The 26,065-nt window shown below is 41.7% G+C and overlaps 1 protein-coding gene and 1 pseudogene across 2 annotated transcripts; both read right to left on the bottom strand.

Annotated features, from left to right (window-relative positions):
* Positions 1-2,773: 2,773 nt before the first annotated feature.
* On the bottom strand, positions 2,774-12,751 carry LOC117262505 (uncharacterized). Its single transcript, XM_078162092.1, has 12 exons — positions 12,687-12,751; positions 12,003-12,196; positions 11,771-11,912; positions 11,028-11,675; positions 10,812-10,901; positions 10,639-10,724; positions 10,367-10,486; positions 10,233-10,280; positions 10,041-10,124; positions 4,312-4,465; positions 4,116-4,226; positions 2,774-3,778 (listed from the first exon to the last, which is right to left on the bottom strand). Exons 1-12 carry the CDS (start codon positions 12,709-12,711, stop codon positions 3,669-3,671), a joined length of 1,812 nt encoding a protein of 603 aa, XP_078018218.1. The 5' UTR covers positions 12,712-12,751; the 3' UTR covers positions 2,774-3,668.
* Positions 12,752-12,844: 93 nt separating this feature from the next.
* LOC144458303 (uncharacterized) lies at positions 12,845-14,685 on the bottom strand (annotated as a pseudogene). Its single transcript, XR_013488175.1, has 4 exons — positions 13,781-14,685; positions 13,363-13,502; positions 13,063-13,267; positions 12,845-12,870 (listed from the first exon to the last, which is right to left on the bottom strand). The product of XR_013488175.1 is annotated as an uncharacterized LOC144458303 (transcript).
* Positions 14,686-26,065: the final 11,380 nt, after the last annotated feature.

Genomic DNA, 26,065 nt, shown 5'->3' with positions numbered 1-26,065 from the left:
TTATTAGTTTAAAATGATGAATCATTGTCCATAATACATTTAAATGCATTACATAAATTACTAATTGTCATACATGACAAAGTACTCGATTAGGGCACAGCTTGCTCTGTACTATTACTGATAAGGTGAAATTACTGACACACCAGTGCAGTTTAGTGTTCCCATAATGCAAAAGGCCAAATGAAGATTTTATCAATCAAGGAACATGACATGTATTTACTAACTTTAACATTTTAGTGCCTTTTATGCAAAGACCCTTTATCAAAGTGAGAATTACTACCTTTTTCCCCACACACAGTCTGTGAAGAACCAATGGAAAAAATATTCTTATAATGAGACAGCCGAACATAGCATGATTCCACAGTGGCAGTGAGCTTTGATAACAGTTTCCTTTTGATAGCAACAATTATTTTAATGTGGATGAATTGCATTATTGTACATTCATACTCCACTTGTCTTGATAGTACACTGTTAAATTTAAAATCACATTCAAATATAAAGTCAAATATCTACAGAACTTAAACACAAAACTATTTTATGAATGACAGCCACTTACTCAGCAATAAGATCATTTTGATGGTGAGTGGGCTTTTAACCAAGACAGGCTGTTGTCAATGTTTTCTACCTGTGTTTTTAATCTGTCATCTTTCTCTCATGTAGGACACTTGAGGAAAGTTACAACGCCTCGACCAATGTGATATTTACTCCACAGTAAAGAGGTTGTTTCACAAGAAATTAAGATTTTGCAAATTATGACACTGGGTCCCAATCTATAGGTTTTATAATTACTGTTAAAAATATTTTAATTTATTTCATGTGTACTTTTTGTAACCTTTTAATATGTATGTTTTCATGAATGCAAGCTTTGACTTTATTTTGTTTGTGTAATGGTTATAACTTTTGCTATATAAAATGGATCAGACAAAATTTACTTGAGTAAAAGCAAATTTTTTAAAGCAGTCATTCATCAGTTTCCTGTGATGATTGGAAATATAGTGGTGATTTAAACCATTAACAAAAAATAATAGTTATTAATGGCATCTTAATGTTTTCATTTATGTCTTAACATTTACCCAAGTTTGCATTTATCATAGCAGAATGTAAAAAAAAAATGAAAAGCTGGTTTTGTTTGAACATTTCTTTAAAGGGAAATTTCGGTTTATTTCAACCCGTCTCCTATCGTCCTAAATTTGTTTCAAGTGACTAGTGACATAGAAATAATAGTTAGCATGTTAGCTGTTAGCCTAGATACAGCTGTAGCGTCAGACCTGTTAAAACTTAATTGAACGGGCATCCTTTCAAGTGCAAAGTTAGTCCACTAAACACTAAACTTATTTATTTGAGCCAGAATACACTGACAAAGAGCTTTGTGAAATTGAAGAACGGAGGAGGAGAGAGAGAGAGGCACAACAGGTAACGTTAGAGGACGACAGAGGAGGAATGGCTGCTGGAAGGATTTAGCTCTGGAGATTGGTGGTATAACGTTACCTGTCAATGCTGTACGCCAGTGCCCACAGAAGAGGAATACCTCTGTTGCAAGGAATGGGACCAGTTGCAGCCTTAGCTAAATGGTAAACAACAAACATGGCACCACACCGGTAAGGTAAGACAACACGTTTACATGTTGTTTTCTATATGTTCTCTGACATTCATCCTAACGATATGAGGCGGTCTTTGTGGAGAAAAAGCTTGTTTAGTGGACTAACTTTGCACTTGAAAGGATGCCCGTTCACTTACGTTTTAACAGGTCTGACGCTACGGCTGTATCTAGGCTAACGGCTAACATGCTAACTATTATTTCTATGTCACTAGTGACTTGAAACAAATTTAGGACGATAGGAGACAGGTTGAAATAAACCAAAATTTCCCTTTAAGACAAATGAAGAAATTTCACTGAGAAACTATTCTCCTTTTGTGAAAAACAAGGAAATATCTGCACACTGAATAGTTTTAAGCCCCGTAGAAGATATTATTTATTTGTGACACTGTGACATATGAGAAGGTTCTGTGGGTATTGCTCGGTATTGAGGCTTATATAGTGAGGCTAAAAAAACTTAATTCACAATTGGCTGATTATGTTTCTGTTTGCCTCACTATAAAAATAATCATGATACCTTTGCCTGTACCTTTTTCACTTTGAGTCCTTTTATCCAGTCACATTCTTCTGTGTTAAAACTAGACTTCTAACAGAGCAGCAAACAAAGGTTACTCTCCAAAATCTTCTCAGGCTCTGCTGCTGGGTGTAAGGTGCTTAGTTATCTTCAGGTACAAAGTTAAAATAATCAAGCCGACACAGAAATGGACTGCTTAATTTTTTTTGTCAGTGACAATGTTAAACATTAATGCTTTATGTTTTATCTGTAGTGTATGATTTGCTTGTCCTTTCAATTGACAGTCAGATTTGATTGTGAAATACAACATTCAGTCAGTAACTAGGGATGTCCCGATCCAGCTTTTTCACTTCCGATCCGATATTACAGCCTTGAGTTTTGGCCGATACCGATACCGATCCGATCCAAGTGCGTATTATACATATTCACTTATTTTGTTGTCAGTCATGTTAGAAAAGGTTTGATCAAGCGATATTACTCTAACAAGAACAACTACTTATTCGGTTTAGTTAGAATGATCCACAACAGTTGGTATGAGAAACTGACCCGTTTATTGTTAACAGGGTTAAATAAACAAACTTTAAACTTCAACATTAACATTAAATAAAAAAAAAATATAGCTGGTTTCCTATGGCTGCTTTGGCCCCCTAATAAATAGAAAATAAATCAACACAAGAAATCTTTAAAATGTCTAACATTGAAATTAAAATAGCAGCAAGACTCCACACACTTGTGCTTTGGCCCCCTAATAAATAAAAAATAGATTAACACCACAAAACATTGTTGACATTTAACAAACAATGCAGCCTTTCCTTTTCAGTTATTTTAGTAGTGTAGGTGCCAGCCTGGTGCACGGGCACACAATATTGTACAACTGTTTAAACAAGCAATAGTCCATCCATGGCTCCAGTTTCACTAATTGTGCCCAAAACAATGCCATCAGTGCTCTTTACTTAAACAGTAAGAGTGTAAACCAAATAAAAATATCACTCTCAAAAAACCAGAGCAGAAAACAAATAGTCAGTTAACTAAATTGGCCGCTACTCTTCCTACCCTCCGTGTGTGTGTCTGCCGTCTGCATCAAGTACTAACAGCTGCGGCCTGCGGGAAGGCGGGGCTGGACATCCTGGACATTCATGATCTTCTTCCCTACTACATAAACATTTACTACACGAATGTTTAAAGATAAATGGAGATGTTGAATTACTTGAAATGATTATTGATGTGAGGACACATTATTCCACCATGGCAACAATGTATAGTCTACTATTTGACTGAAAGCTGATTTAAAAAACATTCAGTGAACACAATGAACATGAAAACTGTTTTCAATAGACACTGCAAAGTATGTTTGTTTGTTTAGTCATGAACACATTTACTCAATCTGAAAGAAATAGAGGAAGGATAAGTATTTGTTGAGAATAGCTTGAGATAGCTTGTAGTCATTCTGTCTTCAAAGTAACTAAAATGAATTTTTCTAAAAAATAAAATCAAAGAATATGAGAGCTTTAAAAATTGTATTGAGATAAAAATAGTCACTGACCGATCAAAGAGTCTTTACTCAGGAATGCCTGCACACATTTGGCAAAACTTTGAGCAAAAGCCCGGGTGAGAATCATCTGAGTAAATTCCCCGCAGCTCCCCTCTTTTCCCCTTTCCTGCGTAGCCTGTGGGTAAATAAAGGATCTATTAATTAACAGTACTTATTTGAGGCCCCACTTCATTTTTTCTATTTGATGGGTCTCTTGAATCTCATTACTCATAATTGCAATGTTTGCTTATGTCAGTTTTGAAGGGTTACGAGTGTTTCCATATTTCTATTATTTTACTATTGCATGAATTATTACTGCAAATTATGGATGCCCATGGAAATGGACTGATGGGGTTTTAGCAGTATATTCTCACTTACCTACAACAACTTCATTTTTTGATAAGAAACAGTTCTCTACTGCAATCTTTGGGAGGTAGTAACAAAAATAGCTATCATATTAACATTTTGCTTACCTGGAATGCAGTTTTTATAGGTCTCGTTGCACTCTCTGCACGTTTCCAGGGAATACATGTTGCAAAACTCTGCTCGGTACCTTTCAGTGAACTTGCTCCAAGTTGCAACACCTGTAAAACAATTTTGACCAATTCATCTAACTTGGAAAAAAGTGCAGTTTATTTATAACATACGTTTTGTGTTTCTAAGTCTTACTGTTAAGCCACATGAAATGAGCTTTTCTTCTGAAGTGCTCTGTTGACACCACTTCTTTGAAGTGGTGACACACCAAGGAGAGGGTCAGTATTGCCACATCTCCATCGCTCAGGACAACCTCAGCAAAGATCTCCTCCAACAGGCAAGATGGCAGCTGAAAATGTGAGCACTGAATATATTCAATAAACAAAATTACTATTATGTTAATTGTTTACAGCCTGTTCAGATATTAAGTAGTGAGTAAAGGCATTAATAAATACCATATCAATAGAAGCTGCCAAGTCTTCCTCTCCTTCATGTTGGATGGCAGTGTCTTGTGGGAAGGGTTGCTGTAGTGTCTGCTCAGTTCCCTCCATCCGTTTTCTCTTCCTACATGGAAATGTTCATAGAGGTCATATTAGTTGTACCAGATCCTTCTAATGTAACATTTTAAACTCACAAACTTTTAATAAACAAAACTGGAGAGTACTGGACACAGAATTCGTGGTTGGGTTCATACCCTGGTTTAACAGTCACTTTGGTACAGTACCAAAACAAAAACAAAAAAAACAAAAACAAAAACAAATGCATTGTGGCCATCATCTATTATACCTTTGTTGTTCAATGTTGTCCAGCAGAAGCTGGCACCACCACCTCCTCAGTTGTGGCACATCTTTCTATTAGATGCAGACAGATATGTCATTGCAATTTCAAACCTTAAATACAGCATGGCCATTAAGTAATTCACACTTAAAAATTTCTCACCTGGGAGAAGTCAAAGTGCCAGTCCAGTGCCATGTATAGTGCGTATTGTAATCCAAAAACATTTTTCTTATTATTCAAATTATGACTGTTATTTTTTTCTTGGCACCTGTTTACGTTATAAGTGTTGATGCTGAGGTGCACAGTCCCACCACTTCGTTAACTTAACAACTCACCATTAGCATGAACACACCACAGTCAGCAGTTGCTCCTTGTGCTGGAACATTCTGGAGAAAAAAAAACATATAATAATAATTTGATTACATTTAAATTAAATTATTTAAATAACTTCATTAGTAACATTTAAATAAATGAAATATAAATTAAATTTTAAAATTGCCCTAACCTTGTTATTAACATATGCTCATGGTCCAGGCAGTAGCTGTGCTGCAACTGATCTATAAAAAAAAGAAAAACAGACAAGACACCATGACATAAAAAAACTAGGAAACACTAGGAAAGACCTCATGTTAGGATGTGACATGATATTTGTGGGCAACATTCTAAACACAGGACTCAAAACTTGGTCTTCCATACATAATTTTGGAACAAGATAAGATAAAAATGACTTGATTAATCCCCAAACAGAAATTCAGTTGTCTTGCAGCTCATCTACCATTTGCAGAGGAATTAAAAAGCCTGATGGCTGTGGGTATGACAGATCTATGAATCTCTCTGTCCTGCAGCAAAGAGAGAGGAGCTGTCCACCACTGCTGTTTTTTTGTCCATCAAGATGTTTGTTATGAAGTGCATGATCTAAGATGTAAGAATGGTCTCTACCATCTTCAGTGCACATCTCTCCACCGCATTACCAGTGAATCCATCAGGGACAAATGATGGAAGTCTCCTGATATTATTGTTAGAGGTGTCTCAGGATTTTTGTCTGTATCCTAGCAACAACTTCATGGAGAACTTAACATGGAACTTCAGCAGTAGCTATGGCTAGCTATTTACAGGTTTTGAATTAACTAGCATCTGCAATGACTATTGATCAACTGTTTTTCATTTTGTTTAATGCAAGATGGATACGCCAATGTACATTAATTAAAGGATTTGGAATGAAGGGAAGTTAAGAGCAGATGTGTCCATAGTAGGACTGCAGATTGCTACCACAAATATAATGAACACGTCACCAGACAGGTAATACATGTACAATGCAGTCTATGAGCTCCCTTAGAACACTGCAGAAGAAATATGTAACTCTACTAGGAACAGTGAACGGTTCCTAAACTTCAGACATAATTTCACACCATGCAACAATGAACATATCCTCAATATCAGACTGAAAACCTGAGCATTGATAAATAGTAGGGGTGTCACGATTCTCCAAATCCTCAATTCGATTTGATTTTCAATTTTAGGGTCACAATTCGATTCAATTCTCGATTTTTTTTTCTTTTTCTTACAGCACAGAGGCCTATGCCATTTTTAGACTAGTCTAGTTTACGATCATTGGTTTTATTCATTAAATTTTGTACAGTAAATCTTATTTCAAAAGATGGGCTACATATAAGTGATGCAATTTCCATTATTCTTGTGTAATGTATCACATTAGGCACTAATGGTCAAATTTAAATAATTTATTTACAATATAAATGTAACAATCTTGTTCTCAGTCAAGTGGAAAACAACAAAAACAAACATAATAACAATAATAATAACAAAAATGAGAAGTCACAGAGGGTGCCTGCCATCTAGTGACTCTTTTTGGTTACAGCAGTGTGCACTACTCTTAAAATAACAATGTTTATCCCCTGAGAATGACAACTTACTTTCTTCTTTCAAGTTTTTCCTATAATTAAGATATGTTGTTATCTGCTCTTTGAGTAATCAAAATTAACTATGCCATCTTGTGACTCTTTGGTTTCAGCAGTGTGCACTACTCTTAAAATAACAATGTGCAACAAAACAAAATAAATAAATAAAAAATATAACAGTCATGTCCAAAGTCATGGAACAATTAGAGCCTTAACAAACTATATCCTAACAGTTGAACATAAAAAAATAAGTAGTTTGGACTTTTTTGTCCCCTGAGAATGACAACTGTCATTTTTACATTCTTCTTTCAAGTTTTTTTCTTTAACAAAGATATGTTGTTATCTTTATCTGTAGAGAGAGATGCTCTTTGAGTTATCAAAATATTTACATATTTATGGCCAGACAAGACAACTGTTATTTTTACATTTTCAAGTTTTTCTTTAAGAAGATGAGAATGTCCACGTTCTCTGGAGAAAGGGCTGCTCTTTGAGCGGTCACAATGTCCCCTGCTGTGGAGAACACTTTCTCACTTGCCACACTTGTTGCTTGCACAGCAAGATAATGTTTGGAGAGCTTGGACAAATTTGGGTACTGATGCTCATTGTCTTTCCACCATTTCAGTGGATTTGCATCCACAGAAATGACTTTAGCCATCTTGTATAGCTCAATCTCCTCTTTGACAACATCAGACCATGGTTTTGGTGTTGATGATGCAGTGTGGGCTGTGCTGAAAAAATCACCAAACAGTTCACTGAGTGCTGTTCTCTTTGCTGGGGGGCTGCCTTCACTGGTTGCTGCAGTTTCTGGGTCCTCTGCAGGGTTTTGGCTGGTCCCTTGTCCTGAGGCCTGAGTCTATAAAAGACAAGGTCACACAAAACAGTTGTTTAAGGTAATGAAAAGGCACATGTGACACTTAGGTGTGACGACAACAACAACAACAAACAGAATGTTGTTAGAATTAATGAAATATTAAAATGCAAAATGTGAATATATTTAATAAAAGATAACTACTTGTCAGAATATGAATTTATCTCTGCCAGACTGTTGAAGATCTCATTCCGAGAGGGGTCATCCAGATGGGGTAAAGACTTGAACCGAGGATCCAAGGCAGTGCTCTCATTCAGGAACTGCTGAAGTCTGGGATCTGAATACCTCCCTCCAATGTTAGTTGCTATAGCAGATTTAACATCCTTCACAATCTGTGAATCCGTGTCACTGTCTTTCATTGATGTGAGAATGGTGTGTTTGAGTGGCAGGACCATAGACACAGTTGGCTGCTGTTCTGAGCTCAGTAGAGCTGTGACTGTTTTCAGAGGCTTCAGTACCTGAACCACATCTTCCAGAACAGTCACATCTTGATCAGAGAGTGTGATGAGATCTTTGGCACTCTTTTTAACGTCTTTCTCTGTGAGTGCAGAATAAACAGCAGCTTGTTGCTCTAAGTAGTGTGTGAGCACGTCATAGCTGGAGTTCCACCTTGTAGTGACATCTTGAACCAGCTTGTGAGGAGGAAGCTGGAGCATCTCTTGTTTGGCCTTTAAGGCAGCTGCTGCAGTCGTGCTCTTGTGAAAAAAGGTGACCACCCTCCTGACTTTGCCCAAAAGACGAGAAACCTGGTTTACTCCAAACCCCTTCTGGGATGCCAGGTTCACTGTGTGCGCAAAACATCCTATATGTGGTGAGAATCCAGCTGCATTTGAGGCATTGACAATGTTTTTGGCATTATCTGTGGTCACAGGGATGGTTGTATTTTGTCTGTCCAGTTTCCATTCTAGTACCGCTTCCTTTAGCACTTCTGCCAAATTATCACTTGTGTGTGATTCATAGATGGGGCGAGTTTGAAGGACTGGACTTTCAATCTCCCAATCATTATTGACGTAGTGTGCTGTGACGGTGATGTAACTCTCAGTTGCTCTTGAGGTCCAGCCATCTGTTGTTAAGGCAACTAACTCTGCATTGTTCAGACCCCCCAAAACTTTTTCTTTAACGTCTTCATACATGGAGGGCAACACTTTTGTTGTAAGATGCGACCTGCTGGGCATACTGTAGCGTGGCTCAAGTACGTTAATTAAATGTTTAAATCCAGCGTTTTCCACCACCGAATAAGGCTGCAGGTCTGCTGCTATAAATAGCCCTATAGCGTTAGTTATAGCTTTTGCGCGAACTGAGGTCTGTGGAAGTTTTATTGCAAATGAGGATGGAATAGTTGGCTGGACCAGTGATGGTGTTTTCCCAGTTGTCAAATCTACATCTTTGTGATGCCGGCGAATGTGTCCTGCCATGTTCGTAGTGTTTCCCGTGGCTGGGTATGGTACACGCACATAGCATATCTTACACACTTTGGTCTTCTTGTTGACAACGCGAACGTTGTCGACATAACTCACCGGGAACGCAAAATATTTCCACACTGGTGATTTAAGAGAAGCAGGAGCGGCTTCAAGCTCCGGTGCCGCGTCTCCTTTATCCGCATTTGCCATGGTGTAATAAACAGCAGGTTAGCTAACTAGTGGCGTTGGCTACAATGTGCTGCGTCGTCATGTGCTTTTAACTCTTTGCACACCTCCCTGATGTATGTAAACATCATGTGGTGGTGATCGTCGATCCTCTCTTTGATTTCAGTGCTCGAGACCATGACGTAATTTTGATCGATTTCGATAAAAAATCGAAATCGTGACACTCCTAATAAATAGTGTAAATCTCCAAAACCCGTAGGCTTGGTGGAGTCGAGCACACATATCCTCCGTTTTTTAGGCTGGAGGGTCTGTAAAATATATAATATCATGATAATGGAAGCACATTTGTGATTATGACATCTGATTTCTCGAGCAGTGAATAAGCACAACTTTCACATGAACACAGTTCTGACAAAAACTTTTGAAACTGAGCAACTCTTATGCTAATGTGTGGCTTTCCAGTTGAATCTTAATATGTTCAGATGTGACAATTTGATAAAATAGTATAAAATTATTATGAACACATGCACTCTGATGTGACACCTCTAACACTTACACCTAGTATCCAGTGTCCTGGTTTCCATATCGGGAATAAGATGCAGTCTTTTGAGGCTGCATCAACCTGCATCATTGCCATGACAACAACAGCTTGTAGTTTCATCATTAAGACACTTAAAACACCTAACCTTAGTCACAGATGATGTCACTATGTACAGGTTCAACACAATAAAATTATAGGTACAACAGATAGATCACTTAGGGAAAGTAAAAACTTACTGGCAGTGAGAGAATAGGTATCATAGTGAAGGGCTGTTTCCACGTGGAAATGACATAGCCATCCACAGCAAAAACATCCTTTCCCTGTAAAGCAAAGAAGACAAGTTTCTATTATGGATCTTTAAAATTAATAAAAAATGAAGTACTTTCACTAATCAAATATTACTACATAACAAAAAATACCATACATACCCTGTGTCCTGCAATTTGTGACACCAGCCACAAACAGCAGTTGATGATCTGTAACACAATAACATATTATTATATGAATTATAGACAATTACACCTGAAAGACAGTCAAATAACATTGAGAAAAGTGTACTAACAGTTGCCTCCACTTCTCTGTTTAACCCAAGTTCCAGGAAGTCCAGCCTTTTTAAAACCGAGGTGCCCACAACACCTATTACCTCATCCTTTGGTTTTTGGATATCCAACACATTGTTGAGCTGAAAAATGACAGTATGAATTTCAATAGCACAAGATGGCAAAACATAAAACAGTTTAAAAATGAAAACTCAATTAAATGAAAAACACTATGTTTAATGTTGTCTATACGAAATACATATAGATACCCATGTAACTTGGCCTTCATTCTTACCTGGAGGTCTGTCACACTGCTTCCAGCACTTGTGTGGAGCATGTGTTTCATGCCACCACAATCTTCATTGCACAATTGAAAACGACCTGTAAGAGAAGCACAATTAGATGAATGGCAGCATAATACAAGTAGCAACAGCCTACCTTCGTTACAAAATGCATTAATCTCCATACTTAGTATGGGGATGGAAGTGGTCGTGCTCCCAGAGGCAGCCGATGGTGTGGGGATGGAAGCAGTCCAAGTTGTGGTTGTGGCTGCTGTTGCTGTTGACAGGCAAGGGAGACAATTAAGATCATGACTTGTCAACACCAGTATGCATTTACCTATTCAATACTGTACTAACTGGATTGAAAATACCTAAAGCCACAATATACTGTGCAACTACATACCTGCAACTGTTTGCCCATTTGAGTTCAACTGTATTTCCAGTCCACTCCCCAATGTTTTCTTCATGTCATCAATCCTTTTTGCATTGCATCGATTGTTGTAATGGTGCAAAATGTTCCTCATTAGAAATATATGGGATGAGGGGGTCATCATATTTAAAAAATGATTATTCTTCCTCATGCCACCGAAGAGCTGCTCAGCACACTGACTATTGACCCAGCCACATAACTCAGGAACAAGTTCTATTTTCCGCAACACATCCTTTTTGTCTTTTGTGTTTGCCTCATGGAAGCGGTCGTAAAGAGCATAATGTTCTGAAGATCCTGTCAGAGGGTGGCCACCTTCATCTGGCACTGGCTTCTTTGTCGCTAGCCATGGCAAGCTGACTTTCGCATGACCTGCAGAGGCCAATCTGATATTCTCCTCAGTAGCATCCATCAGTCTACCCTCGTGAGGACTGAACGGCAAGGACTGTGGTTCCCTAATGTTTGTATGCGTTGCCAGGCCCCTTGCAAAGTCATACAAAGTCACATTGGGGAAGTGTTTCATCGATAGCAGCAAATCTGCGAAGTCTCGAGGGCTCTCAGCCCTCAGGTTAAACTTCACACCATATACAACAGCGCAGGGGCATGTGACAACAGCCCATCCACCTTTTGAAAGAAAGTTATTATCATTAGGAGTACATATTTAAAGTAAAAACTAATTAATTACTGATGGAAACACTTGTGAATATGAATCAACTCACCAGAGGCCCCCCAGACCTTTGAAAACACTTTGTCGTATGTTGAGCGGTCCTGCATTTCTTTTCTCAACCTCATAACTAGGTCCATCCTAGAGCCCTTGGAGTCTATGCCACATTCCTTGCAAAGACTACGCACAGCTTCCATCTAAGATGTTTAATAGCAGATATTATGGTCCTGATGGATTCAACAATGAGCTAACCTATGAAAAAACAAGTAATGTTACAGTGTAAATACCTTAAGTTTAAGAATCTCATCAGTGAGTCTTTCCTCTGTAATCAAGAACTCTGCTGCTTCATTTGGGTGACGTGGTTGGTTGATTTTGTTGTATTCAGTGTTTAAGACCACATCTGAGCCTCTTGTGTGCGGACCAATCCATGGTGCCCAATTATGGTAATTGGGTCGTACCACAAAAGGGTTCTGCCTGTTACCTGCAGGAACATTTCAGAAAATTTAACAAGTGTTACTGCATGACCATGAAACCTGACCTCACTCTCAAGAGCTGTATTTCAATAATGTGAATTGCGGCAGTGAATAAAAGGGGAAAAGAAAAAACACTCAGGGTGTCAATACCTGTAACATAAGATTAAATTAACACAAATCAAATTATCCTTATGTCTTTAAGGGGTAAATCAAGCTTCAAATTAACTATATGTACATAGGTAAAATATGAACTAAAGAAAATGATACCTCTTACCAGATCTGCCACCCCATGTTAAGGAAAGGAGAGAGTAAAAATGGGGTGCTGTCTTTAAAGAAGGCCTGAGTGTAGGTGTGTTAATTCAAAAAATCTAAGGGTGACAGAGGGTGAACCAACCAACCAACCAACCAACCAACCAGTGAGAAAGAAAGAAAACAGTAAGTGATGCGGGGTAAAGGGAAGTGGATAAGCAGAAAAATCTTCACTGCATCTATACTTACTTGGCACCAGTCCACGACTGACCATTTCCAGTGACACGGACTCCCAGAACTCATCAACATTTACTTTTCCATCATAATCGGGGGGGGGGGGGGGGGTTGCTCACTGCTGCTTACTAGAAATAAAAACCAGGACAACAAATTCCAAGTGTAGATATGCGTCATTTACGTCTTGTGGAAATAAAGTCTACAGATGTTAATACAATTGTGTAAAGACTACTTTTAGGCAAACAGTGTCAATATAAATTAGGGTTAAACCATTTTGAAAAATGCAGTATGATTTGCAAGATGGAATATGTCTGGTACATCTTCTCATAAACAAACTTCAATGAAATGTATGAAATGAAAATAAGGATGATGATGTGAAGTGTTTGCTTACCAGGCATACTGAACACTCCTTTCTTATGGAGATCCATGACAACTGTGACGGGATGGTAACCACATGTCACACACGAATAGGTATATGTGTGATCTGTCATGGCTTCATAAAGGAAGTATGCATTCAAAATCCTCTGTTTGGACGGGAAGGATTTTCCACAGGTCTTCTCCAGCACGTCTACCACGCTTCCAATGGACTGGTGGGTCTATAAGAAGTAATTTCAAATGTACAACAGATTAGTCTTTTTACTTGTTTGTTTAGGTTTTGGAAAGAATTGAAACTTTGTGGAAATGTTTCTACCTGGAGAGTGTTTTGAAGGAATACACAAAGATGCAATGACAGAACAGTATGGTCATCAAAGTTATGCACTCCATCACTCCACTCCTGGTAGTGGTAGACCATACCACAGGTAGAGCAATGTTTGCAGTACGTTGATATTCCTAGAAAGAAAAACAAAACAAACAACAAGCATAAACAATGGCAGGTTGATCTGTCAGCTGCTGACAATTTCAATGATACGTTTGCTGCATGCCCTGGACAACATGTAATATTCATTACTTTAAATGTTTCAGGCTGTTTCAGCAAATTTGTAAAACATTTTTCACAACAACTCTAATATGCACCTATTTATGCTGTTTCTAACATCACACAGGGATATATAAGCCACAACTGACAAATATGCAATGGGTTACGAAAAACAAGGAAGAGAAAAAAATACCTTCTATTGTGTCCGTCACAGTCACAATTTTGGCTTTTGAGGTGATGAGCTGTGGTTTGCCAAGTGGTGTCTGGCCTGCTCACTCTGTGCAGATGGTCTCAGTTGGGATTAAGTGCTGTGGAAACTCCCTTTTTGACTGTAGTAGTTCAGGAGGGAGATGAGCAGGAATTTTTTTCCGGAAGATGTATCTGACCATTTGGGACAGCACTGGATCCTCTGGTGGGTATTGCGCTCCTTCCTGTACCAGTTCCTCCATATCCTCTGCAGCATTTTGACTGGATTCAATGGCTTCACCATCGATACCATGGATACTTTTAAAAAGGTCTGGGGCCATCTGAAACAGATGCCACTTGGCAATGCATTTATGAATGCATGACTGTCTGGGCTTGGCACATGGGCAGCACCATTCAACTCTATTGCTGTCATATGATACCATCACACAACCTATTCTACTATAGTAGGAAATGTGCGGCTCATATACAGAAATGAATCTTTTGGTGCGCGGTCCACCAACATCAACCAGACATGACAGAGGCACTCCCTTATTTTTTGCTTCTGCTTGTCGTTGCTGGCATGTTTGTTTTTTTGTGTCACCAAACCACTTTTCCTGCACCATTTGGTTCAAAATGTCTTCCTCAAGTGCAGTGGTGTCAGTACTGGCAGGTGGGCAATATGTGAGCAACTGCAGGTGACTCGGCTCGACTTTTGTCCCAGTGTGTTTCCTCTTAAGATGCAACCTTAAATTGCGTCTATTAAGTGTAAGGCCACAGTGTACACACTGGATTTTATGCTGCTGTGGTCTATGCACATGAATTTGTGGCTGGGATGCTTGCTGTGTGGCAATAGGGACTGATTCGGGGGCTGTTACGGGGCTCTGAGCAACGGGGGCTGTTACAAAGCTCTGAGCAACGGGGGCTGTTACGGGGCTCTGAGCAACGGGGGCTGTTACGGGGCTCTGAGCAACAAGGGCTGTTACAGAACTCTGAGCAACGGGGGCTGTTACAAAGCTCTGAGCAACGGGGGCTGTTACGGGGCTCTGAGCAACATGGGCTGTTACGGGGCTCTGAGCAACGGGGACTGTTACAAAGCTCTGAGCAACGGGGGCTGTTACGGGGCTCTGAGCAACAAGGGCTGTTACGGGGCTCTGAGCAACGGGGGCTGTTACGGGGCTCTGAGCAACAAGGGCTGTTACGGGGCTCTGAGCAACAGGGGCTGTTACGGGGCTCTGAGCAACATGGGCTGTTACGGGGCTCTGAGCAACGGGGGCTGTTACGGGGCTCTGAGCAACGGGGGCTGTTACAGAGCTCTGAGCAACGGGGGCTGTTACGGGGCTCTGAGCAACGGGGGCTGTTACAGAGCTCTGAGCAACAAGGGCTGTTACAGAGCTCTGAGCAACGGGGGCTGTTACGGGGCTCTGAGCAACGGGGGCTGTTACAGAGCTCTGAGCAACGGGGGCTGTTACGGGGCTCTGAGCAACATGGGCTGTTACGGGGCTCTGAGCAACAAGGGCTGTTACGGGGCTCTGAGCAACAAGGGCTGTTACAGAGCTCTGAGCAACGGGGGCTGTTACAGAGCTCTGAGCAACGGGGGCTGTTGCGGGGCTCTGAGCAACGGGAGCTGTTACGGGGCTCTGAGCAACGGGGGCTGTTACGGGGCTGTGAGCAACAAGGGCTGTTTCCGGGCTCTTGGGAACAGACATTGATTGTACAGTACAGGTCTTTAAGTGAGCAATTAATTGACTTCTCCTTATGACGGTTTTGTCACAGTTGAGGCAGTGGAAATGAGAAACGGCTCTGCATTTGAGGCTGCATTTGCAGATACGGTATTCTGCAAGACAAAATATTTATTACATTAGAGCTATTATAGGGGTACTACACTTTAATCAATTAATTAAACATGTTACACTCGTTATGAATTGGGGGCACCACCTTCGCTAGAAGGAAAATTACTGTAGCAAATTAATAACTCTGTGGATCAGTTATTAATTTGTCCGTACACTTATCAATTATGAATCAGTCTCATTACCTGGGTTATGAATTCTACCATACAGTGATCTTAGAGTTTCTGCTCAGAAGTGATATCCACAGACAACGACTTTGGCGATAAATGAAAATCTATTTAAGATTACAAATCAACAAATGAGTAAATGAATAATCAATGAAGTAAATGGATAATAAGACAAAATCAAACAGGATGTATGAGTATTAGGGCAAATCATTCAATCGTGATTTACTTTGGCGATAGTGAGAGAGTATGTGTTTATAGATACTGATGGGTATGCAGAGATATTTGATCGTAATCACTTATCTAAGAAAACTGAATTAAAATCAACACAGCTAAGCCTCCTATTTGACAACAACTCTTATCACAACACTGTGCAGCGGCAGCTGAAGGAAGTTTTGCCTACCTCTGTGCAGAGACTCGTAATATAATATGTATAATATAATATGTTACAGTAAATTCAGACTATACCTCCATGGTGGACTGCTCCATCCAAGTGATTTCTGAGATGGTAAAGAATTTTATGAGTAAGTGGCGTCCGGAAAGGACAACAGGGACAATCATACGATTCTGCTGCTGGAAAAACAGGCTCTTCAGTGGCCAGGATATGGGTGGGATGCTGTGGACATATCCACAAAAAAAGAACAACTGACCATTAGATTCAAGATACACAAGGCCTATTAGCATTAGTGTTCTTTTACATTCAGGTTAATTCATTTATTCAAATAAGCTTTAAATACAACATTTAAATACAACATTGTAGCTGCTACAAGAAATGAATACCAAACAAAATTTCATTGCACTGACAATAAAGCTTCTTAATTAATTAATTTCCACGTTAGATAACTTTTTTGTTACGTTACATAACTTAGCGTCACTTTCGATATATACGTACGCAATGAAAATGCCACACACACACACACACACACACACACACTAGAGCTTAGATTCTCTGCCCGAACCCGATCCCGGCCCAAACCGGGTCAGGCGGGGACCCCCCACCCCTCTGACGGGCCCAGGCCGGGCCCGGTCAGATATGAGAGAGAGGAACAGATGGGAACAGACGAGTGGAGTCGATGTTTAACCGGCGTGGAGAGAGCAGGCGAAATGTGCTGCCTGTGTGGACAGTCAAGCGCGGCACTAACGTGCTCGGTGTGTCCTTAGCGTTACTTATAACAGCCAACTTATTGAAAAATGTCGGGTTTAAATCGGGCTTGGGCCCATAATTACAGGTAATTGGATGGGCCGGGCTGGTCCTGGACATAATGTGCACGGGCTCGGGCCGGGTCGGGCTGAATTTTTTGGGCCCGATCAAAGCACACACACACACACACACACACACAGCTAAATTAGAGTTACAACAACGCTAACGCTAATGCTAACAACGCTGACGCTAACGTCGCGTAGGATAATGTTACCACACAAGCTAAATGTTGACCATTAACCTACCAAGATACCCTAAAGTTATACAACAACAATATACAGCAACAAAAGCGCCATGAGATGTGAACAAAGCTTTTCATTTATTGCATTTATTGTAGCAACGTAATTTCACTTACCGACATGACTTTCCTGCTTGGTCTTTTTGCCGAGAGGGAAGATGGGAAGAGGTGGAGTAACTTGGGGAGGATTTCTATATTTGGGATTGTTGGACGGGGCTGGACCTTTGTGAGCGGGGCTAGACATCCAGCACCGCCTTCCCGCAGGCCGCAGCTCCGTGAAAAACTGGATCGAGTTCTTGGATCGGCATTTTTCCATGCAGTCCGATCCGATGCCGATGCACGTTTTTTGCTAATATCGGCGGCCGATACCGATCCGAATATCAGATCAGGACATTCCTATCAGTAACAAAGACAAAAGGAGTGCAAATATAAATAGAATTTATTGAAATTTTAAACAAGTTATAGATGAATATCAAAAACTCAACATTAGCCATGACAACCTGGGCTATGTTCAGGCCTAACAAAATGTGTCCTAAAGGCCAAATTCAAAAGCAGTGACACTGCCAACTGTAAGCAGTTCACTGCGTTTGGAGGTGGTCTTTAAGACAATTAACTAATTTACTTAAAAACATATAATTTCTCCTAGGTGTGAGATGAATGTGTCTGATGTGAGGGTGCTCAATTATGGCACCATTTAAACTATGGACAAATGTAGCCATAACACTGTAAACACATTTCCTGGCCTTGTCAATCTTTGCTGGATTGCCACCAGCCTCCCACCTGCACCTTTGGGCCAATGAAGAAAATATTATCTTCATGCCAGGATGCTGGAGGTGAAGCTGGTGCAGGTCCTCCTTCATCATGCTGACCAGCTTGACACTGCTGACCTTCCACATGTCATTGCCGCCACAGTGGATGATGAGGACATCTGGTGCTGCTCTTCCTCGCAGGGAATGGGAAAAGAAGGAGAAAAGGCCTCTCCACCACAGCCAAACCAGCAGACACGGATGCCCGGCATGCTGAGGGTACTTCCCAAGGTCTCTGCAGCTCTCTGGACACCACGCCGGACATAGCTGTCACCAATGCTCCACAATGTGCATATGAAAGTAAAATGAGTGTAATAAATAAATAGCGTTATATATTCAAAAACGTTGAAGCTTTTTTAAGATTGTGTAGTCTCAATAACAGCTGAATCATTGTTTCAAGGTTTGTTGTATAACGTTAGTTTCAGCTAAACTCAACTTACCTCAAGTTTTATGAAGGAGCTGGCACCACAGGGCTAGCCAAAGTAGCATAGCTTGTTAGCCTCGTAGCTTCTTAGGCTAGTTTGCCAGCCTTAGCTAACTTAGCAGCGCCGAGCAAGGTGGGCGTGTTTAAGCAACCAGACTTCCTTCGGCCCGCAGAATCAGGCACTGCCAAGATGGCGACGTCCATAACCGAGTATTTTGAGCTTCAAACCCGCTCCTCAGAAACGGATGGGTAATGTCACGGTGACTACGTCCATTATTTTTATACCGTCTATGGTTGGCGCCCCGTGGGCGAGCGCCTGGTGGTCGGGCCTTCTCCCATGGGGTCCGGCCAGGCCCAGCCCGAACCGGCTACATGGGCTTGTCCCCCTGCAGGCCCACCACCCACAGAGGGATCCAGAAGGGAGTGGTGCATTGTGGATCGCGCAGCAGACCAAGGCGGGGGCCTTGGCGGTCCGATCCTTGGCTACGGAAGTTGGCTCTTGGGACATGGAATGTCACCTCTCTGGCGGGAAATGAACCGGAGCTTGTGGAAGAGATTGAACGTTACCGGCTAGATATAGTTGGCCTCACCTCGACACATAGTTCCAGTTCTGGAACCCAAGTCCTTGAGAGGGGTTGGACTCTCCTTTGCTGGAGTTGCTCCGGGTGAGAGGCGGAGGGCCGGGGTGGGCTTTCTGATAGCCCCCAGACTCTCTGCCTGTATGTTGGGGTTCACCCCGGTAGACGAAAGGGTTGCTTCCCTGCGTCTTCGCAGTCCGGGAATGGGTCCTGAATGGGTCCTGCTGTTTGGCTTATGCGCCGAACAGCAGTTCAGAGTACCCGCCCTTTTTGGAGTCCCTGGGATGGGTGCTGGACAGTGCCCCGACCGGGGACTCCATTGTTCTGCTGGGGGGGCTTCAACGCTCACGTGGGCAATGACAGCAGGACCTGGAGGGGCGTGAGTGGTGTTCAGTTACTGGACTTCTGTGCGGGTCGCAGTTTGGCCATAACTAACACCATGTTCGAACATAAGGATGTCCATCGGTGCACGTGGCACCAGGACAGCCTAGGTCGCAGGTCAATGATTGACTTTGTAGTCGTATCATTTGACCTGCAGCCATATGTTCTGGACACTCGGGTGAAGAGAGGAGCAGAGCTGTCAACTGATCACCACCTGGTGGTGAGTTGGATCAGATGGCACGGGAGGACGCCATGCAGACCTGGCAGGCCCAAACGAGCAGTGAGGGTTTGCTGGGAACGCCTGGCGGAAGAGCCGGTCAAGATGATCTTCAACTCCCACCTCCGGGAGAGCTTCGACTGCGTCCTGAGGGCAGAGGGGGACATTAAGTCTGAATGGGCCTTGTTCCGCTCTGCTATTGTCAAGGTGGCGGTTGCGAGCTGTGGCTGCAAGGCCGCTGGGGCCAGTTGTAGCGGTAATCCCAGAACCCACTGGTGGACACCAGAGGTGAGGGGAGCCATCAGGCTGAAGATGGAGGCCTACAGGGCATGGTTGGTCTGTGGGTCTCTGGAAGCAGCTGGCTGGGTACCGGCGGGCCAAGCGGAGCACAGCAGCGGCAGTCGCGGCAGCAAAAACTCGGGCGTGGGAGGAATTCGGTGAGGCCATGGAGAAAGACTATCGATCGGCTCCAAAGAGGTTCTGGCAAACCGTCCGGCGCCTCAGGGGGGGAAGGCGGCAACTTGCTCACACTGTTTACAGAGGGGGCGTGGAGCTGCTGACGTCAATTGGGGACATTGTCCGGCGGTGGAAGAAATACTTTGAGGAGCTCCTCAATCCCACCAACACGTATTCCAGTGAGGAAACAGAGACAGGGGTCTCGGGGGCGGGTCGTCCAATTTCTGGGGCAGAAGTTGCTGAGGTAGTGAAACAACTCCGCAGCGGCCGAGCCCCGGGGGCGGATGAGATTCGCCCTGAATATCTCAAGGCTCTGGATGTTGTAGGGCTGTCTTGGCTGACACACCTCTGCAACATTGCGTGGACATTGGGGGCAGTGCCTCTGGAGTGGCAGACCGGGGTGGTGGTCCTCATCTTCAAGAAAGGGGACCAGAGGGTGTGTTCCAACTACAGGGGGATCACACTCCTCAGCCTACCCGGTAAGGTCTACTCCAGGGTGCTGGAGAAGAGGGTCCGGTCGATAGTTGAACCTCAGATCGAGGAGGAGCAATGTGGTTTTTGTCCCGGACGCGGAACCGTGGACCAGCTCTTTACCCTCGCCAGGGTAATGGAGGGGGCATGGGAGTTCGCCCAACCAGTCCACATGTGTTTTGTGGATTTGGAGAAGGCTTACGACTGTATCCCCAGGTGCATCCTGTGTGGGGTGCTCCAGGAGTATGGGGTTGGTGGCCCCTTGCTAAGGGCCATCCAGTCCCTGTACAGAAGGAGCGAGAGTCTGGTTCGTGTGGCCGGCAGTAAGTCGTACCTGTTCCCAGTGAGGGTTGGACTCCGCCAGGGCTGCCCTTTGTCACCGGTTCTGTTCATAACTTTCATGGACAGAATTTCTAGGCGCAGACAGAGGTGGTGGTCGGTGAGGCCATTAAACACATCGTGACTGGAGAACGGAGAATTCTTTTCTCTAGTACTGCCGATGAGAGAAATTGATTTGTTATTTCTTCTTCGTGTCTCACTAGAGCTACATATCGGGTAGTGACAGCAACACTGCCCCCACGGTTCCCGGTTGTACTGCTCCCTTTGGCCTGTATCCGTAAGCTTTATGGAAACGTGCAGAAATACGGACAAAATGAATGCGGAGCACGGACAGAAGGCTCCGTCCGTATCCGGATCTGTATTTAACATTGAGCATAAATGGGCCTTTAGAGGTAGGGTGAGGAGCTCGGACATCCTGGAGGAACTCGGAGTAGAGCCGCTGCTCCTCCACATCGAGAGGAGCCAGTTGAAGTGGTTCAGGCATCTAGTAAGGATGCCTTCCGGACGCCTCCCTTGGGAGGTGTTTCGGGCATGTCCAACTGGGAGGAGACCTCGGGGCCGCCCCAGGACACGCTGGAGGGATTATATCACCCGGCTGGCCTGGGAACACCTCGGGGTTCCCTCGGAAGAGCTGACAGAAGTGGCTGCGGAGAGGACTGTCTGGGCTTTTTCGCTGAGGCTGCTGCCCCTGCGATCCAGACCCGGATAAGCGGAGGACAACAACGACGATGACGATGACGATGACGACGACGACAACGACGATGACAGTATTTTTTTATATAGTGCAGCACAGCACCCCTGTAGAGGTTTTGGGATGAAGTTCCTTAATCAGAGATTTTTTAATCACTAGGTCCAGTGTGGTTGAGGGTTTTATTCGGTTCAAGCAGTAACACACCTGATTCCACTAATCCTGATCAAGGACTAATAGTGGGTCAGTCAAATCAGGCATGTCACTACTTGGCTGGAACAGATGACTGCACCCCACACCAGCTTGCAGGGTGATTGCTTATCCTGATCTTCAGAATATGTATATGGGTATGTATATGGGTTTCCTTATTTATTAATTTAACATTGACCAAGACAACTAACATAAAACAAGACAAGCACAGTGATGCTAGATTGAACAATAGGTGGTTTGCTCACGATGATGTCACACGGAACGTCACGACTGCAGATGGGGGGCAGGAAGTGATTTGCTGATAGGAGAAAGCGGGGGAAAGCCATAGACAGTAGAAGACAGACAGACAGTAGAAAATTCCTAAATTTTGTGCGGTTTACGGCTGTAAACCGCACAAAACTGCTCTAACAGGGAAAAGAGCAAACGCTACTTTTGAGTTCCCAAAGTAGTGACACACAAAAGGGAGAAATTTAAAAAGCTCACCGAACAACGGAGAAAGACATGGATCAACAACCTCCTTCTGAAATCACGGGGAGTGGAGTCGGACAATGCCTGTGTCTGTAGCAGAGATGGGCAAATATACATCAAAATGTATTTTGATACAAAATACAAAATACCCCTCAAATAAATGTATCAAAATAAAATACAAAATACTGGTGCCAGAAAACGTATCAAAATAAAATACATGTATTTTGTATTTTCAAATACAGAAAATACTTTTTTTCTTTTTCTTTTTAGCAGCGACCCACAGCTCTATAGGTCACTCTGTCAGTCGGTCGGTTGGTCGGTCGGTCAGTCCACAAAGCTTTTCATGAATAACTCAAAAAGTCCTTGCTCAAAATTTACATACTGCAGCTATAGAGACCAGAGAGTATCTATACCAGAAAGAATGCCCACGATTCGTCCATAGGTGGCACTATACTAACTGATTCAATTATTTTTGTGAATAATTCAAAAAAATCCTTGGCCAAAAATACTCAAAATTTACATGCTGCAATTAGAGACCACAAGTAACTATGTCAGAAAGAACAACCTTGATTCATCAATTAATGGCGTGATAGTAGCAAATTTGGTCACAGCTATTGCAAATTTGTGCTTGTTTTCTGACAATTTGGTATAGCAGAGTATTCAGGTTTGGGCTGTAGGATATACACAGTGAGCAGTTACACAGTTAATAAGACAGTTAGCATAAGCATCGCCAGCTTGATATTATAACTATCAACACCATGTATTTATACAATAGGCTATGTAGCCAGACCCAGACATAAATCATACATCAAGCCAGTTGACATCTGTCACACTCAGATAAAATATTTACCTTGACAGACAATCAGTTGAACTTGGAAGATGTGAGCAGCAGGGTCGTCTGCTGGTAGTGTGGGTCCATCCACGTATTTCAAATGTAATTGAAATACGTATTTTAAATACAAGTAATAGAAATACTGCCCATCCCTGGTCTGTAGTGACCACTTCGTGAAAGGTAAGGTTACAGTAATGAAACTACTTGCATAGCTGGCTAAAACTGTCAAAAATGTAGACCATGGTGTTATAATATTACTGGAAACATACCGTAGCTAACGTTACATCTGTGATACCACCCTGTGGAGTTTCTTCTGCAGCTTGTTTTTCTAAGCTAGCTTTAGGTGGCTATCTCCAGTGTTTTTGTTGTTAGCCATGCTAAATGCTAGCAAGGCATTCGTTCATTTACAAGAAGTCAGCATAATCACAGAACGTAGATAAATTACTGATTTGATCATAATTTTTCTGTCATCTGTCTATGTACAATACAGTCTTGGATGTCTAGACAGAATCATCTTAACAGTAATAAATATTGTCAGATATGTGATTGAGATGGCCCAAATGTGAACTGGAAAAGGTTGAAAACTGCTGCCACAGATGTAGAATCTCCAGACTGGGCTCCTACAGCTCATCTTGGCTACCAGAGAGGTAAAGCTGTGGCAGAGGCATCACGTCAACGTGAGGAAAGGTTAAGGTCCAGAGAAGGGAGAAATGACAACACTGAAGCAGAAAAGACCTGCACCAACACCACAGAGGCGTTGCTGGACTCAGAATCAGAATATGTCAAAGGCAAATGAGATATAATACATAGAGGTTTCATGTAGCCATGTTACATTAATTATTTTTATAACTAGTTATATCACACCCATGTATTTGTTTAACTCAGAATTTATCCTAAATAATTACAACCACTTTGATGAATAAAATCTACAAATTATACAACTAACTGTTAAGAATTCTTCAAGTTAGGCATTTATGTTAATGGTGCTTTATTTTGAAGTCGATGTTTTCATATGAAAGGGCTTCATGTTTTTTGCTCTTCCTGTTTCACGTTTTCAGTTCATATTGCAGTTGGCATCAATACAGATGTTACTGATGATGTGAGTTATCTTTATAATGCTGTAAAACTGAGGTGGTTAGATTGGTAACCTTTTTTCTCTGTGTTCAGCAGCTTAAGATGTGTGTTCGCATACTCTGTACTCTGTACTGTACAACGGATATGGTATCAGTAAAACCCCGTAAACTGAACTGATGACTCCTTGTGTTCTCTGACCGGAACCCTGTAGTGGTCAATTACTCTCTTAGCCCAGCCTCAGAGGTCAAATCCGTCACAAACCTAACCCTCCCTCTTGTCCCCTTTCCCAAATATTTTCTATGCAGGATGCCAGACTGACCTGACCATGGATGAGCTAGAGAGTATAGTCCAGGGGCCAAAGCAGATTTTGGTATCACTTAAAGGGACCACACAGTTTTGGTATTTTTGACTTTCTCTATGTCTCTAGTTTACATTTTGGTATGATAGACCTGCCTATCTATTAGCTTAATAAAAAATTTTGGATGATATTTGGGTCCCAAAATTGAAAATAGTCAAAACTGAGGCTTCTCCAAAAGGGACAGTGTCTGCCTTATCACATAAATCTCAGGAAATAATTATCAGAATGTCACCAAATTTGGACTGAATGTTCACAGACAGTTGCTGCACACAATGCAGGGAAGATTTCATCAGTACCTTGCTCCTGTTAAAAAATGTATACACCTAAACACACATGAATTACAGGCGGACATGGAATAAGGAATAAAAAAAATCCAAAAGGCATGTATATATGTGTTTGCCATTATTAATGTAAATAAGCCAATCACCCCTTACTCCCAGATAACAAGAGCTTTGTCCTGACCTTGGTACATTTAAATTCCTCTGTTAAACTAGATACTGGCAGCTGAAGTATCCCTTTTCCATACAATGCAACACTACTTAGGCACCTAGGAGCACACAACCAATTCCTAATATAGGAGCTAACCGACCTTTCAGTTCTCTCCACTACGGATATTGGAATTTCATAAATTGACAGTGGCCACATTAACCTAGGATATAGCCCAAATTGCAAACACCACAACTTCAACTTTCCTGGAAGTTCGGATTTATCTATTCTATCCAATCCTTCTGCCACATCTTTTCTAAATTTCACCACCTGTTCCTCATCATTCAACTCTACATTGTACCACCTACCTAAGCTCTTTACTGACTTTTCCCTAATTGTTGGGATTTCCTCATCATCTATGACAAACTTCCTATCACTTAACTTCCCTCTATGTATCTAGATGCTTCTAGATTTACTAGGCTTAATCTTCATGCTGGTCCACTTGAGGTTCTTATTTACCTTCTCTAGTAGCCTCTTAGTACATGGCATTGTATCATACAGATATGTGTGAACTACAAACCTGCAGCAACCAGGCACATGAGCTGGAATGTTTTCCGGAACTGAATGATAGTGATGTGGAAGATGAATGATGTGACTCTAGATGGTCTAAATTCTAATTCGTGTTCCGGAAGCGCTTTATTTTAAGGTCCTTGTAATAAGTGTAAGTGAGTGTTAATATGTAATAAAGCGCTTATAACTCATTATAAGATGCTTATTAACATTATTAAATGTTTAATAAGACTATTTAAGTGTTAATAATAGCATTATAAACATGTTAATTGTTAGATTATAAGACATGTATAAGCACTTACAAGAAACTTGTTAACAGTTTATAGACTGCTTAAGAACGTTAATAAAAACCTTATGAGTTTCTTACAATTGTTTATAATAGCATTACAAACACATTTATTGAGTTTAACTAACTTACATATTATGTCATTGTTAAACCTTTACTAAGATTTTTTTGTTGCTTTATTAAGATTAAAACATACTTAATTATGCATTTATTAACAGTTAACTATGCACTTATTAACAGTTAACTATGCTTTTTGCA

This window comes from Epinephelus lanceolatus, chromosome 19, assembly GCF_041903045.1.
Source record: "Epinephelus lanceolatus isolate andai-2023 chromosome 19, ASM4190304v1, whole genome shotgun sequence".
Lineage (NCBI taxonomy): Eukaryota > Metazoa > Chordata > Actinopteri > Perciformes > Serranidae > Epinephelus > Epinephelus lanceolatus.
Note: the sequence above shows the minus strand (reverse complement) of the source record. Positions and strands in the feature narration are given on the sequence as shown.

Bases quoted from the DNA above. Each gene is read 5' to 3' on its own strand.
- LOC117262505 (XM_078162092.1), bottom strand. From the start codon at position 12,711: ATGGTCAGTCGTGGACTGGTGCCAA. The intron at 11,676-11,770 runs GTGAGTTGATTC...TTCTTTCAAAAG, and splicing joins AAAGGTCTGGGGGGCCTCTG to GTGGATGGGCTGTTGTCACA. The intron at 10,281-10,366 runs GTTAGTACACTT...ATTGTGTTACAG, and splicing joins ACAGAGAAGTGGAGGCAACT to ATCATCAACTGCTGTTTGTG.